Source organism: Anolis carolinensis, chromosome 3 (assembly GCF_035594765.1).
Source record: "Anolis carolinensis isolate JA03-04 chromosome 3, rAnoCar3.1.pri, whole genome shotgun sequence".
NCBI lineage: Eukaryota > Metazoa > Chordata > Lepidosauria > Squamata > Dactyloidae > Anolis > Anolis carolinensis.
In genome coordinates this window covers 164915119-164931938 of record NC_085843.1, presented here as the reverse complement: position 1 = coordinate 164931938, position 16820 = coordinate 164915119, and the positions used below count along the sequence as shown (strand labels likewise).

Below are 16820 nucleotides of genomic sequence, written 5' to 3'. Positions count from 1 at the left end.
CCCCAAGAAATTCCATCAGTGCTTAAAGTTTGTTGGGCAAGTTTGCTCTGGATGCATCATTGGTAGGGTTCAGTGTGCTCTTTGGCTGTTGTAGGGTAAACTACAACTCACACTATGGTCAGTCCCCTCAAAACTCCTCCAGTAGGTTGAGTTAGCCAGGGGGACTGTGTGTGACAAGTTTGGTCCAGGTCCATCATTAGTAGAGGTCAGTTTCCCTAGATCTGGGTGAACTACAACTCCCAGAAAGGAAACTCGGTTCCCCCCAAACCCCTCCAGTAATCAAATTTTGGTATATCAGATATGCGTGCCAAGCTTGGTCCAGATCCATCGGTGTTTGGTTCACAGTACTTTCTGGGTGTAGGTGAACTGCAACTACCCCAAATCAAGGTGAATTTTCCCTGAAGACCTCAGATATTTTTGCTGGTCTCTTTGTGCCAGGTTTGGTCCAATTCCATCTTTGTTCAGAGACTCACTGATTACAGGTGAACTATAAATCCCAGTACCTTCAATTCCAAAATGTCCAGGCCAATTCCCCTCAAAACCCACCAGTATTCAAATTTGGGCATATCGGTTATGCATGCCAGGTTTGGTCCAGATCCATCAGTTTGGGTTCATAGTGCGCTCTGGATGTAGGTGAACTACAGCTCCTATAAATCCTTCTAAAGACCTCCAGTATTTTTTGTTGGTCATGGGAGAGGCAGTGGGTGGGGTCATGCAAATTCCATACCAAGGTTGAGAGTAAGAAATATTGGAATGTCTGTAGTGGAGGAAAAAAAAACAGAAAATCTAGGATGAAGTTGTCTTCGTAAGAAAGCTTTACTTGGGCGGTAGGCAGTATGGTGTTTGTAGAGGACACTGGCAGGGTGCTTGTGTTCACGGCACTCTCTATAAACTGTAATGTCATTGGAGGGAGGGCCATTGGTGTCTCCTGAGTAGTGGAAGCTATCCTGTAGAAGTGGACATCCCAGTCACACACATACATACATATTTTCACTTTTATTGTGTGTATGGATAGTACAACAATCTGCATTTATTCAAGTATAGTTATCGTCTTCTGGAACATAGTCATAACTCCCCAAACCCGGAATTCCCCATCCTGAATTTCTTGCAACTCCATTTCCTTTAGAACCATTGGCCCCAATCTTTCATGTTGAGCAACAGAGCTCTCATTCACTTTCTATGTCTCCCTCTATGTCCCAGCTTAGAAATCCTGCCACGGCATACTTTATGGGTATGTCTTATTTTTGGGGAAACAGGGTAGCTTGTCATAAGAGTTTGCCAAATGCAGTCTGCCTTATTATTAGCCAAGATTCTTTCCAATGCTCATGTATTTAAGAGCTGTAATTAAAGACAATACATAACCAGAAAGGATTTAACTTCTTTTTATTCTTCATTAAATAAACTTTCTTTGGCTCAGCCAGTTGAAATGTGTTCTAGCACATGTGAGCATTCATATGAAACCTGGAGGGCAGAAAGAGCCACACTAATGCAACACACAACAATCTTGCCTTTTACAATAATAAACATTACAGAGACATAGCTGCAACCACTGTGAATGAATGAATAGACTCAGACATGGGCATCTTTAACAAATGTGCCACAAAACATGAAAAACACACACAATGAGACAACATTTGATAAAGTCCTTTTAATGGAAAATGTAAAACCCCTTTCAACTTTCAATGTACAAAGCATGTTTAACACTTGCACTTTTAACAAATTAAAGCAAGCCAATGTTTAAAAAAATACATCATTGAATGTATATATGTATATATTTACATAGCATATTAAGTTTAATATTTAGCTTTAAAAGTTCACAAATTTTTACCAAAATGACATTTTTAAATAAATTACACCATTTTGAAAATGTTTATTTGTACACTGAATCGCTTCAATAAAATACTGAAGTGTCTGTAATATCTATTTTATATACTTTATATTGTACAAAGTTTACAGTATTTGGCAGTAAATTTTCAGATCATGACATGACTGCTGTGCGGATTCAGCAATATCCCAATTCAGGCAATAGCTGGTGTTTGTGTCCTACTCTCACAGTAACTGTCTCAATGTAGTGAAAAATATCCAAGTTATTTTAACCAAACTGTACAAATCACATTTACATTTGATCAACAATAGAGCATAGAATTCTGTGTTTTCCAAAAATAAATACATCTTAAAATTTTGACATTTTGAAAATTTCATTTACACTATAATACATAATAGCAGTGTGCTGCTTAGAGTTTTCAATTTCTAAAAAAAAAACCTCACAAGTTAAAATCACAATAGCTGTGATGAGACGTTATTTTGTTGCCATATCAGTAGCAAGTAAATACAATAAACATATTTTCTTGGCACTGATGGTTCGTGCAGCTTAAATTAGTGAGCAGATTCTTTATCATAAAGAAAAAAATATGATAAAGAACCAGATAAATCCTTCAGACGCAAACAGGAGAGAATAATAAGCACACACTCAATTTTCTTCCACATCTTCTGCTTCATGTTCGTGAATCTTCAAAGCTCTCACTATTTCCTTAACTGCATGATATAAGATATTTTTAATCTGAAAAAATAAAGTGTATTAGATAAATGACTGAGCACAGCACCAGATAATGTAGTAGAAGCTATATGAAAAAGACCAGTTCCTCTTTGCCACATTCTTCTAAAAGAATGGCTTTTATAAAGTCTGTCCTAATGTATCCCTCTCTATACATAAAAATCCATGTCTTTCTGTGTGTACCACAAAGGCTGTTGCTAGGTGACAATCTAGTGGCCCTTTGTGATGTCACTGGATTGGCTGTTGCTAGGTGAAGAATTGGCTTCATCTAGCAACATAGGCAAAGTGGCTGTCAGTGATGTCACTGAGAAAGAAAAGTGACAAATGTATGATGAGAGGAAGGAAGGAAACAGCCACAAAGAAAACCATACTGCCATGCAAACATTGTGAAGTAGGCCATCTCAGAGCTGGAGGAGGGAGATGGGGAAAGGGAGGGGAAAGGAGAGGGATGGAGAAGGGGAGAAGGAAGAAAAAAAGAGGGAAGAGAAAGGAAAAGGGATTAGATATGAGAAGAGGGAAGGAAAGAAAGAGAAAGAAGGGATGAAAGTACATGGACAGCAGTCCCAATGATATCTGGGCAGTGCCAGGTATATACAATAGTATTCTTCAAAAGCAGAAAAAAAGAAACCTTAGAATAGATTCACCTCTGTCTCTTTGTCCCCATCTACACTGACTGTTCAATACTGTTTCGAAGTTAGTTTCAAACTGCGGTGGCCAAACAACAAACTCCCACAAACTCTGCCCCCAAAAATCCTTTAACGTGCATAAGTGCTCCGGGTTTGTGTAATCCCCATCCAGTCCTCAAACCGGTTCCAGGATTTGCTATGTAATCATCTGCACAGCAACAGCACTTTCTTCAACACTAATTTGAAACTGCATAAAATGGTAAGTGCAGAGGTGTCCTTTGTCTTAAAATCTCACTGGACTACTTCACATAGGCCAAGAAAAGAGAAAATGTGGGATTGTAATGTGCATCTCTCATACCAAATATAGAAATGCTCATGTGATTATGAGACTAAGAATTATTCCTGCTGTCACTCATTCCAAATGAACACAAGTGAGAAATACTTCATGAAAAATTGAGAATGCGTTTATTACCTGCAGCTTATCATCATAATTGATTTCTTCCTTTGAGAGCCTCAGTTCTTGTGTTAAGTGGAATGATTGTACAAGGTGTTCTGGAGACACAAAGTCTTCTGTTACTTGAATGCAGCTATGAAAATTCTGCACCTAGGTAAAACAAAGCAAAACAAATTCTGAATTATTCTTGGATAAAGATGAGATTACTGGCAAGGGAAATGTAACTTTGCACAATAGGCTTTGAGACGTCTTACAGACCAAGAACACATTGCAGTAGAAGGCCAAAATTCAGGCTGTAATGAACTTATTAGGACTTTAAGGTGTCAAATTTGAGTTTTTCTAGACAAGTATCGTCTTGTCATTATGACTATAAAAATTTAATCTTAAAATCTTAAAATTTAGAAAACACAAATATATAAAATATATTATAATTCCAGTCAGAAGCAAAGTATGCTTACATTTTTTGTAAGCATACACCTACAAAACGGTTTTGTTGATCAATTGGCTTTATCAAAACACACAATATAAACACAACATACAGTATACATCTAGTCCAGCTTACACATACATTTTTGTTACTTCAGTCCTTCTAAATTATATTTTCATATATATTCATAATAGTTCTTCTGAGGAGACTTTGCTGATTTTATTTTTTAATATTTATTCTGGATTATTATTTATTATTTGTCACTTACTTGAATCATACCTTTTCCTCGGCCCTGGAATTCAATCTTATGTGCTCACAAATAAATATAAAACAAATATTTTATTACTAAACATTCTACTGTATTTTCAGTTTAAATGAGTATTCCCATGGATATTCAAATAATATGGCACAACACTGGTAACCCTTCCTAGAATAATAGGGGGAAAATGCCAGCCCTTAATTACAGGTAAGACACAGTAACTTCAGGAATAGCGTAATGTTAGAATTTTAAAAAACAATTGCATGTGTTGTCGAGAGCTTTCATGGCCGGGATCACAGGGTTGTTGTATGTTTTCCGGGCTGTATGGCCATGTTCCAGAAGTATTTTCTCCTGACGTTTCGCCCACATCTATGGCAGGCATCCTCACAACCTCTGAGGATGCCTGCCATAGTTGTGGGCAAACATCAGGAGATAATGTTTCTGGAACATGGCCATACAGCCTGGAAAACATACAACAACCCAACAATTGCATGATTTGCAAACTATTAAACCTAACCTACCATTTGTTTTTCATTCAGGATAAGTAGAAATTATTTTCAGTAAAACAGACTCACTGCCTAAATTGCTAATACACAAATTGTATAGGAGACATATAGGAAGGTTTTTGTTTTACCTGGTGAAGTGCTCCTGCTGGTAAAATAATAGCATCACCAAGGAACTGGATAAGAGTGCAGGTTTTTACTCCATATTCTTCAAACAGCCTTTGACGTAGTTTTTTGTTTACATACCAACTCTGATCACGGATTGGATCATGTTCTGGTAGAACATCTAAACCTTGTTCTTTTCCTACCTGTAATACAGTGGTTATATAATATGTTTTATGTTATATATAGGTCTGTAATATATAAAGACAAGTCATGCAGAACTTCTCAGTTCTACCTCACAACAATCCATTAATTATACAAGTGATCTTGATAATCATAAATTAAATATGCATGGGACATATCTCTGATCACAAGCATGTCACAATAATAAAAATCTTTCTAGGCAGATGTAACACAGAGAAGATCTGTTCAGGGATTCATCCTTGAGTGCGTGGATTGCTCCTCCATATCGTTCAGAAAATAACCCATTAATAATCTGAGAAAACTAAACACTTATTTATATAAGGAAAGGTTTCAAGATGCTTTGGATTTGTACACTATCACATTAATTTCACTATGTAAATATGACAGGTGGACTCACCACTAACTGAGACTTCCAACTATTTGTATATTTAGCTCACAACACAAATGTGTGGTCGTGTGCAGCAGGATTTAGAAAATGTCCTGAACAGACATCTAACTACAGCATCACTATGCTTATTTTACAGCAAATTATCTAGAATTTGAGTTTAGAGATAATGCAAATCTATAAAGATTAGTCCTTGAAAATAACATTTAATTTCAAATGAATATCCCAAATATATGTCTCATATATAGTAAAACAAAATATTATTGTTGTTGTTGTTGTCAATTCATACCTCATCTTTCTCCCCATAGGGACTCATGGCAGATAACAATCCCACAGTCAAGTTTAAAAAGTACAATACAAAAATTAAAAAACTATTAAGTAGTAATGATGCATAAAACTATTACAAATCTAACCTTTTGCAGAAATTCTCTTATCTTGTCAGTATCCTTACTGGCATAAATATGCCACAGAGCACCAGGTAATTCACTTGAATCCTTCAGTCTTTTTCTTAAAAAATCATCCAAATCTTCTTCTTCAAACTTCTTTAGCACCCCTGAGAATTCACAAAAAATAATAACTTTCTACAGCTGCAAAACTCTTCTTTTGTGTGTAAAATTAAAGCTCCATAAAGTTTTACTTGTCACCCATATTGTGGGTGATGTGACCCTGGGTTCTTGAAAAATATGGGAGTAGAGGTTATTTTTTTGGATGCTCTACCAAACTGGTTCAACATTGCTAATGGAATTCCACTGATTTTACAGCTTCAGAAGTGGCAGCACACTTGCTAGTTATGTTATAGTAAAACTGATTCTGTAAGTGATTAGACGAGCGGATGTTCAGCCAGTCCACAACAAAGTCACCATCATGCACTCTTGCACACAGTCTGGACCTAGGTGTGCAGGAGTGGTTCATTTCCATTAATGGAATGGCATCATTAGTTACTGCTCAAGACATCATGCTAAAACATTGATAATGGAAGCAGAATAATTTCAACCAGAAAACAGGTTGTTTAAAATGTCATATGGAATTGATTTATGGGGCACTCAGATTGGAACTCTAAGTGTTAATAGTCAAGACAACAGTATTTCAACCACTCTGGGGAAAAAAATCACTGGTGTAAAAACTGAGAAACATCAAACAGTGGTGTCATAGGGAAAATGACAGGGTCATCTGTGGAAGCCCAAAGGATTAGATGAAATTCCAAAGATACTGCCTTCCTATTTACAGGAAATAGTGTGTTCACTGGATGGCATTCTGTTGGTTAGTCCCAACTAGATTAGATTTGTTCAATCAATTACAGAATGGTGAATTTATGTAGGTAAATCCATGGCTTCGTTGAGTCTACTCTAATCAGGAGTAATAAGAGGATATGGGCCATGGTTTCATTATTTCGGTCAGTTCATTTTTAAAATTTAACATAGTTTTTTGAAAGAACCTTTACCTGATTTTGAAGGGACTCCACTTCCTTTTGCTATGCTAACATTGACAAGGATGTTCACCACATCAGATACTTCGATATGAAGATTTGTAGTTCCTATATCATGGTCTTTAGCAGCAATTACACCTTTTTCAAAAACAATATACAGATATATTGAAGGGCATTTGTAAATTTCTTAAATTTTCATAAATGTAAAATCTAAAATGTTTTCTTTTGAAATACAGTTTTTACATAAAACAATATTATAGACCCAAGCTAAGATAAAAAATCACCCACATCTCTGACACAGTAAGATGAACATTATCAAGGACAACTCTCTCCCATTGGTATTTCATAAACAAAATGAGCATAAATGTTAAATGTCAATGTTCTGTAAACAATAATTAGAATAATAATAAAACTTTGGGGTTGTTGTGTGTTTTCTGGACTGTATGGCCATGTACCGGAAGTATTTCTGGAACATAGCCATACAGCCCAGAAAACACACAACAACCCTGTGATTCCAGCCATGAAAGCCTTCGACAAAATAATAAAACTTTATTTGTATACCACTCTATCTCCCAGAAGGGACTCAGGGCGATTTCCAACATAGATAAAACATCCAATTACCAACACAAAAACATGTAACACAACCATAATAAAACATCGATACAATTACTATGACACAACATATTCATAAAGAATTAAAAACCAGTTCAATACTGATCCATTGGGTGAAGTTCAACTACCAATGGACAAGATTCCAGGGAGGGCCAAGACACTATGAGAGGCTGGGTCAGGGCTAAGTAACATAAAGATGGAGGTGGGTAAGATGCAAGGTGGGTAAAGTGCAAACTGGGTTTCTCAATCTCATGGCCTGTTGAGCTGCTGTAAGAGGGTTAGACTAGTCCAACAATGTGTGGTAGGGCATGGGTAAAGTACAAGCAGGATCCTAGCCGGTGGCCAGGGTAGGATCTGGAGTTAATCATTTAGCTGAACAATGTGGCTTTCTAAATTTCTGATTTATGAACTACCAAGATGCACAACAAATTTTCCTTGGAATATATGAAGATAGAAATGGAATCCACTGAAAATTTATTTGTTGAATGCAGAGTATTTGGGCTTATCTGGGAATAAGGCCCATTGGATTCAATAGGGCTCATTTCTTTATAGACATGTATAGTACTACATAACTATGCAGGCAGCAGAATATACAGTGCATACTGCATGCTGCTCATCTCTCTATACTTTTCAAAAAGAGGGAAAATAGGGAATTGGCCATTTCTTCCTGCTTCACTGTCTTCAGTTTATTTTACCATCAATTAGCTTGAGTTAACTTATCGTGGGATATGTTAAGCACTTTCTTCCTCTTCATCTTATGGAAAAGCTTTTGTTCTCCTTTCCATGAAACTTTTTCAAGCTATCATGACCACAATCTATTATTCAAACTGTCCTGCTTTTTAAAATTGTTCAATTGCTATTCCTAGGGAGTGTCTCCATTTTTAATTCTTTTTATGCTCCTTGTCACTTTTGCGATTTTGGCAGTAACGTTTTCAATCATGCAAAAGGGCTATTTTATCCTGAGGACATAAACCTTTCTGCTGACACATTGTTGCTGATTTACTTACCATATGCACTGCATAATCTGGGTCCTAGATCTGGACGCACAAAAAAACCTGGCATACATGAAGCCAAATTGAGCTTTCCTTCGGGGTTACAATATTCAGGCAGTGGTAAACTTTTTAATAAATCTTCATATCTGTCAAAATAAAAGTGTAAGTAATTAAGTGCGTAATATCTGGAAGCAAAGTAAAAACCACATGTGAACCAATGAAGTTTATAAGTAAAAAGAAATACCTTGCTGGCATCATGGTTTTGAAGTCTTCACCTGAAGGTAAGTCTTTCAATTTAAGTACAACAGTTTCTCCGTTTTTTATTTTTTGCCGCTCTGCAAACACACAGATCAGTGAATGTGCTATGCAAAAAACATCATCAGACAGAGAAAAAAAGAAATACTTTTAATATTGGACTGTGTCCTGCTGCTCACTGAAGATTTTTTTTTTTTAAAAAAAAAACTAATGGAAGCTTCTGAGAATGTAAATGGGAAGGTGATTTGCACAAATTCTTCCTCCTACAGCTCTCTACAGATTCTTCCATGCTGTTTCAAAGGGTCCTTCAACTCTCTGGAGCAGAATAGTGTGGTGGTGATAGAGGGGATTGCGAATAGAATCGGCAAAAACTTCCTCCCTTGCATTCTATTTAAAGGAGCCTCTGTTGGATTAAGGGCCTTCCATATGTGGGGGACACCATTTGATACAAAACATAAGCCTTAACAACATGTAGAATCTTTTATTTCTTTTAAAACATTTATCACCTGCATTTCTTTGAATCTCAAGGCTTTCATATTGATGTGGCATTGGGGGCTGTGCAATGGTTGTTGGAGTGTACAGGGATGAGTGTGTTGTTTTGTGATGTGTGCTGGGGAAAGCATTTAAGTTTGTTATACAATGCCCAATGACAATAAAGTTCTTCTTAACAACCACAACCGGAACAATAACACATTTAACAGCTTCCTCTAAATTTCTAAATAAACACTTAAAAAATCTTTTTATTTTCTCTTTTTAGTTTTTTGGATCCTCTAAATGCAATGACTGAAATGGCATTTATCAGGACCAGGAAAAAAACAGCTGTCCAACATTTTTGTCTATAACACCTCATTTTATAAAACTACTCTATTCATACCATACTCCAGTTTATTTCCACTTCATATTAACATTATGAGTATATAAAAACAAGTAATAAACTCACCAGAACAGTGTAAGAGGCACAGAATTAAAGGAATTCCAGGGCTGTATGTGCCAAAATAGGATCGTTTTCAAGGGCAGATTAAATAATGTGTCTCAAATACAACTACTACTGCCCAATATAGTAGAATCAGTGGAATGTATATACAGCCAGCATCTGCTCTAATGGGAACTAGCAAGTGGATTTAGGCCCATGTGACATAGGCCCCTTCTACGTTGCTATATAAAATCCAGATTATCTGCACTGCCATATAATTCAGTTCAATGCAGATAATGTGGATTGTATATGGCAGTGTAGAAGGGATCATGGGGAAAGCCAAATTATTGTGCAGTAAAGGATAAAATCCAATGTAAACCCTAACTGGAGTAGGCTCACTGAGATGAATGGTAAAAGTCAACTGCAACCAGCAAAAATCCCATTTAGTTTAGTGGGCATTCTTACACTGATTGTGCAGCATGACATTTATGCGCATCATTGGAAGCTATCAGTGGCTGTGATCTCTCTCAATTCTTTATCAAGGCAAAAACATAATAAGGCTGGGTTTGAGATTTTTTTAAAATATTAAAATGAGTGAACTGCAAAACTGCTGTAGATGTTATTCAGAAAAGGCTGCACACTATTTAACTGAACTCTTGTGCTGTTTAGAATTGTCCTTCTGCCAGCTGAACTCACTTTTTGAACTGATTTCAGAAAGTTGCTAACATATAAATTTGCTGGCACAACTGCTCTGTAGAAAGCTCTGCTGCCAGTAGACTTGACAAAGGGTCAGAGAGAGGGGGTGTGAGGGAGGATCTAGGTTAAGACTGATTCACTCCTCCTCCAGTCAAGGAACACAGCTACAACGCCAGCAGAAAGCTAAGGAAGGACAAGGATAATCTGGAATTACTGCCAATAGAACTTGGCTGGGAGATATTTAATTCAGCATGAGCATACCTTCTCTGCTATGGACTGCCTTATTACTTTCATTTCATACACATACACTTCGTTTAGCATTGAAGCAATTCAATTCAAAATGCAACATACTTGAAACATCTTCAAAGCCGTCCCAAAATTCCTTGACACTGCCGCTTGAAGTAATGCTGTCTTTGCAGTTCAAGAGATCAGCCTTGAGATCACCAAAATCCGAACTAATGATATCTGCCTTCCACAAGGTGGCATTCAGTTTCTTGTGCAGCCCAGACACCAATGCAGGCTTTTAAAAAAAAGCAAGAGTAGCAAAACACAAAAGCATTTTAAAACATGGAAAAAGCCATCTTTTTTTAAAAAAACTGACTTTTTGTCTGAGCAAAAGTTTGGGAAGCAATTGACCTTATATTAATAGGAGTTTTGAGATCATTGTTTTGATATAATTAGAACTCTTAATTCTCACATCTTAAATTTACCACATAGCCTTGCCACAGGCACAACACAGCACCTGAAAAAATGACAAGAGCTCCCACAGATAGTTTGTTTAAAATTATGTGTACTGCATATATACAGAAAGCTATATAGCTCATACAGAAAGATATGTGCAGTTAACACAACTTCCTTTTGCTGTGTTATAATGTTCTATGTAAACATGTAGGCACTATCTGCCTTGCAATAATACGATCTCTATGTACTTTTGATACCTTCTGTAGAAACACTGGAAATTCCCTGCTTCCCACACTTAGTAGCTGGCCAGAAGTCACAACTCAGTCATGAGACTGACCCACATTCCCATTTTATGTATCTTTTAAAGAAGATACCTTCCAAAAGCTAGACACAGATATATAAACTTAGACTCAACTGCACACTCATTCTAAGAAGAGGATTAAACCAGACACTTCTAGAGTCTCACTCTAGGAAAAGAATAAAGCCAGCTTTCAGCATAGGTAAATGCACCTGCATTTTGGGGATGAAGGAATAAAACCTTCTTGTGTGTATTATGCATTTTTTCTCTACCTATTTATCTCTACTGTATGCCAAAAAACACACACACATACATACATACACACACACACAGCTATCTTGCAACAGTGGGAATGTTTTTTTTTTCCTAGCAAAGCTTGAACCTATTTTGACTGGAACTTCAGTGGATTAGTTTCTGCTATCAGCACAAATATAAACTCTCACATCTTATGCTCTTTCATCAGTATTTTATCATTTCATTAAATGGAACCCGATTTTGAAGATTCCTGTTTGTGCTTTATCATGAAACTCAGGCCAAACATTAGTGACAAGCTACACCTTCATAAAAACTCTTGAAAAAATAAATTCCAACCTTGAAACAACAAATAACAAGGGAAAATTAACAACACTAAAATGGCAGGACCATATTTTATGACCTTTATCATACATAAACTGCAAAACTAAATGTAGATAAGTTCATCTTCATCTAGTTTTGCAGTTTATATACGAAAAAGGGTGTGTTATACTTGAATTCTCAACATATGTTTAAAGTTTTAATTATGAAATACATTGTTTTTTGTTTATTTACTGGGCAAAACTGGAAAAATATTGCCACATCCTGCCGTCAGCCTCGGAGAGGTGGGGAACAAATTCAGGATGATGATGATGAAGCAGTGGATGGCTGTTGCTGTCAGCCAAGATCTATTCATGACCGAATTGCCCTGTTTCTATCTCGCTAATATCCTCCTCTCGCTATGTTATAGCTAAAACATTGGGGAAAAAAGAAACATTCTTTTAAAGGAAGCGCCTCAGTGGTAAAGCTACGTGAGCAAATGAGCAGTATGGTAGGCAGTGCATAATCCCTCTAATCTTCCTTTTCTTTCACATAGTCTGAAATAGCTTCAAGACAGCATGAGATAGTATTCTTCAAGCCAGAAATGAGGAAACACAAATGGAGAGGCACACTGAATGGTACTGCTTAGACTGTTTCCCTTTCACTGAAACCCCCATGAACTTTATTTAAAACATTTTATTTTAAGCAGCTGATTGGAAATTAAGGGAGAGATATGCTGTTCTACCAACACTTTTTATAATTTCAAATACATACCTTTCCTTGCTTCCAACAATCTTTGAAAAGTTTCCAGTTGTTACAGTTTTTATGATCACTCAGCCATAAAACATGTTTATCACATATCCAAACATGTGGAACATCAATAAACAATGTGCTGGAATCATCCATGATAAAAATTTTTTCATCCTTTGGTTCATCCTTTACTTCAGATTTTGCAGTTATCTTTGGCGTTCGATTCGGTGGGATCTTGTTTTCCACAACTGAAGCAATGATGTCATCAAGGATGTTTGGCATAGTCCTTCCGCCTTTGCTACTCTGTTGGCAATACAAAATGGAAACTTTAGCCTTTCAAGGTCCACCGAGCAGGTATTGGACTAATAACTCCAATACACAGTAAAATGCAGTATACAGTGTTCATCATTGTTCAAAAATTAGTTGCTGATCCTATAAACTAGCATACTCTTTAAATTTACACATGTAATAACAGAAAATGAAATCAGAATTATTACATTTTTTCAATGAACTATTTATGTGTACACATGGCTTCTTAAAATTGTATTAGTCAGTCTGAATTATAAATTAGTTAATAACAATTGATACATCTTAAAGAATTTGGTGTAGTTCTCTGCTTTACATAAATTAAGTGAAATCATGAGAACTACTTGGCTAGCTCAGCAAGCCACCTAGTGACCCTCTGCACTTTTATTTCTTGAAGAGCCATTCTCTTAAGCAACACGACTAACTTTTTAAAAACATGGATTAGACTTTTAAAAAGAGTTTATAATATGGCATAAATAATCCACTGGGCCCATGGGTCCACCTAAACAGCCCATTCAATCTTCCTCTATAAACAAATGGTGAACTGAATTCTTTTCAAATCAAGTCGCTGTTCTCTGAACTATGTTGAACAGCCTCTTCCCATTCTATTACATCCAGAAACACACTCACTGCAGTTCCTGTTGAATACACTGGAGCAAAGGCAATGCCAGCATCTGTAGAGCCAAGACGCAGTTTGCCAGCAGTAGTAGTCAGCAAGTCTCGTAGAGTTGAGCCCTGCTCGTTGTTTTGAGACAAAGGTGTTGACATCTTGTAGTTAAGAGATTCTGAACTGTCTTGGTCCTGCTCTTCCTTTGCATGTTTTCCAAGAGGACAATCTTTGTTTTCTAAAATGAAGAAAGATTTACCATACATAACTATTCAGTAATATAATAACACAAATACAGTAGTCTCGCTTATCTAACATGAACAGGCCGGCAGAATGCTGGATAAGTGAAAATGTTGGATAATAAGGAGGGATTAAGGGAATGCCTATTAAATATCAAATTATGTTATTATTTTACAAATTAACCCACAAAACATCATGTTTTACAACAAATTAGCAGAAAAGGCGGTTCATTACACGGTAACGTTATATAGTAATTACTGTATTTACAAATTTAGCACCAAAAATATTGCAATGTATTGAAAGCATTGACTACAAAAACACTGACTACTAAAAGGCAGACTGTGTTGGATAATACAGAACACTGGATAAGCCAAGGTTGGATAAGTTAGACTCTACTAGTAGTCTGCATTTCATAATGGTTGTAATATAGCTGTAGTGCTATTGCTTTATTAACAAGAGAGTGAATTAGATCCTTCATAAACCAGTCAACACTCTGTTACTATATACAGGGTATCTTCAATATTTTTTGCTCTAAATACAGTAGAGTCTCACTTATCCAACACTCGCTTATCCAACGTTCTGGATTATCCAACGCATTTTTGTAGTCGATGTTTTCAATAAATCGTGATATTTTGGTGCTAAATTCATAAATACAGTAATTACTACGTAGCATTACTGTGTATTGAACTACTTTTCTGTCACATTTGTTGTATAACATGATGTTCGGGTGCTTAATTTGTAAAATCATAACTTAATTTGATGCTTAATAGACTTTTCCTTAATCTCTCCTTATTATCCAACATATTTGCTTATCCAACGTTCTGCCGGCCCGTTTATGTTGGATAAGTGAGACTCTACTGTAATGTGATGTGACTGAAGGTATTTGGCCTAAATTAGGGTGGGCAAAATGTAGATCCTGGGCCTCAAAGTTTGTCCCCTGAAATCCCAAATGATGCCTTGTTACATGAAGAACCTTTAAAGGTAGCTTTGTCTTTTATGCTCCCCTTTCTCTGTTTAAGTGTTTGTGAGACACTATAAATTGGACTAATATAAGTACCATCAGCAGCTTTTGGCAATGCCATGCTGCAATCTGTAGTATCAAAGTGACTCTCCTATCCAGAAGAGCTTGGGTAAGTCCCCGTTGCAGTGGATTGTTCCTCCTTGCCATCCCAAGAATGAGAAATTGGATTTACTGTGAAGATTTATTCTGGGATAGCAGGAGGAGCAATCCATGCCCTCCTGGGGAACAACAACAAAAAATTAATTGATAAGCAAAGTTGTTTTGATAATGTAGATTAGTTAAGGCTTCATAATGAAACTGATGGAGAAGAGACTAGTACGGTTCAACGGAAAAAGAATTTTGGATCCTGCAGTTCTGTTTGGAATGTGAGGTGGCAGGGGGGATGGGACGGGACCAAGCATGCTCAGCCTGAGGAGGGCTGCTTCAAAGCTATGCCTTTAAATCCTCCAACTCACCTCTTGCTAGAAAACAGGAATGTTTTCTTTGACCCCCTTCTCCAGAGACACACAGGCTGGTGGCCATCTTAGAGATATTTTTATATCATTTCCTGTCTTCCCTGAGATGCTGGTATGTCTGATTTGCTCCTTCTATATTTCTAATGCTAGTGTCTACCAACAATGACTTGGGATTCACTGAGCATGCTTGGCTGGAGACAAACTGCTTCAAAGCAGCCCATTCCTTAGAGTTGTGGTTTTCCAAATGGCACTTGCAGCTTACCAGGAGAGATATCATTGCTTATGCAGGTTCTTCTCCACTTTGGAGCCATTTCCTTTCTCTCCTTATTTTCTCCTTGTCAGTTATATAACACCCTTGCCTTCTAAGTTTATCAGAGAAGGACAAGCATGACTGGTTGGTTAGGCAGGTTAGAAAAACCTGATGGAGAAGGGGGCAGAGGCTTGAAGGATTAACTGAAAAAGAATCTTGGATCCTGCCATTCTGATTGGAATGCAGAGGGTTAAAGCCAATAGTAGTGGATTGCCATCACGTATCCATGACCACAATCCAACACAAAGTGGAGGTCTTTTTCAGTGACTACTGGGGTAATACATGTGCCTCTGTTTGTATTGGACTGTGGTCTAAATATCTACAACTTTACTGTAAGAATCCTATATATGTTATTTTCTTGTCGTGCACATGAAAAGCAACTCTGCCCTTAGACTTCTGCTTTTAATTTTTTTTCAGGTTAAAAGACTGCATTTCTTGCTCAAAATACCAGAATACAGAGAGCATTAAGCTAGAACTGGGGGGGGGGGGGGGGGGGGAGAGAGAGACAGACAGACATGCGGTGCATCTTCCTCAAAATTGCATGAAGCACTGCCCTTTATGCCAAGGCAGTACCAGAAAGTCAATCTGAAGTGTACTGTCATTTTTGTTGTTTTGAAATACCGTGGCCTCAATGCCTTGTTTCACACACCTCTCAGATAAAGTTCATGTAGGTGAGGGATAGGAAGAGTTATTTTGGAATAAAGAGTCTAAGCAGGAACACCAAAAGAAGGGGTGAGGATAATAGTAACAACAACAACAACAACAACAACAACAACAACAACAACAAATTGTTCATATCCTGCTTTTCTCCCACGAAGGGACCCAAAGCGCCTTCCAATATATTACTATCGTACAAACAAACAATCCAAAAGCATATATAGAACAAATAAAACAATCAATACACATAAAACTTCTTAAAATAAAACGGTTTAAAAACAATGCATATTAATGTGGTTATATTCCACTTCGCTCCAGTCGATACAATTTTTGGCATTTCCTGGCACTTCAATCTAGATTTCGTTGCTGAACACCTGCCTAACTGATCAGGCCCTTTGCAAGGGATCAGGCCAGACAAATTAAAGACGCACTCTTGCTACCTCAGCTTGTATTATGAGTAAGAAAGCATGGAGTATGATAGAGAAAAGGGATGGCCTCACATAGCTTTTATTCAGTCCCATCAAAGGTTGGCATG

The 16820-nt window shown here is 37.0% G+C and overlaps 1 protein-coding gene across 4 annotated transcripts in view; it reads right to left on the bottom strand.

Annotated features, from left to right (window-relative positions):
- Positions 1-1366: 1366 nt before the first annotated feature.
- jmjd1c (jumonji domain containing 1C) overlaps positions 1367-16820 on the bottom strand; it is a 158339-nt gene continuing 142885 nt past the window's right edge. For 3 of the 4 annotated variants that reach the window (XM_062975768.1, XM_062975765.1, XM_062975767.1), the window contains 10 exons: positions 13626-13840; positions 12714-12992; positions 10760-10928; positions 8789-8906; positions 8560-8690; positions 6956-7078; positions 5928-6067; positions 4955-5131; positions 3653-3784; positions 1367-2560 (listed from right to left, as the gene is read on the bottom strand). In XM_062975768.1, the coding sequence (XP_062831838.1) occupies positions 2471-2560; positions 3653-3784; positions 4955-5131; positions 5928-6067; positions 6956-7078; positions 8560-8690; positions 8789-8906; positions 10760-10928; positions 12714-12992; positions 13626-13840 (1574 nt within the window). In that variant the 3' untranslated portion in view covers positions 1367-2470. The remainder of the gene's footprint in view (positions 2561-3652; positions 3785-4954; positions 5132-5927; positions 6068-6955; positions 7079-8559; positions 8691-8788; positions 8907-10759; positions 10929-12713; positions 12993-13625; positions 13841-16820) is intronic. The other variant, XM_062975766.1, reaches the window with a different exon arrangement.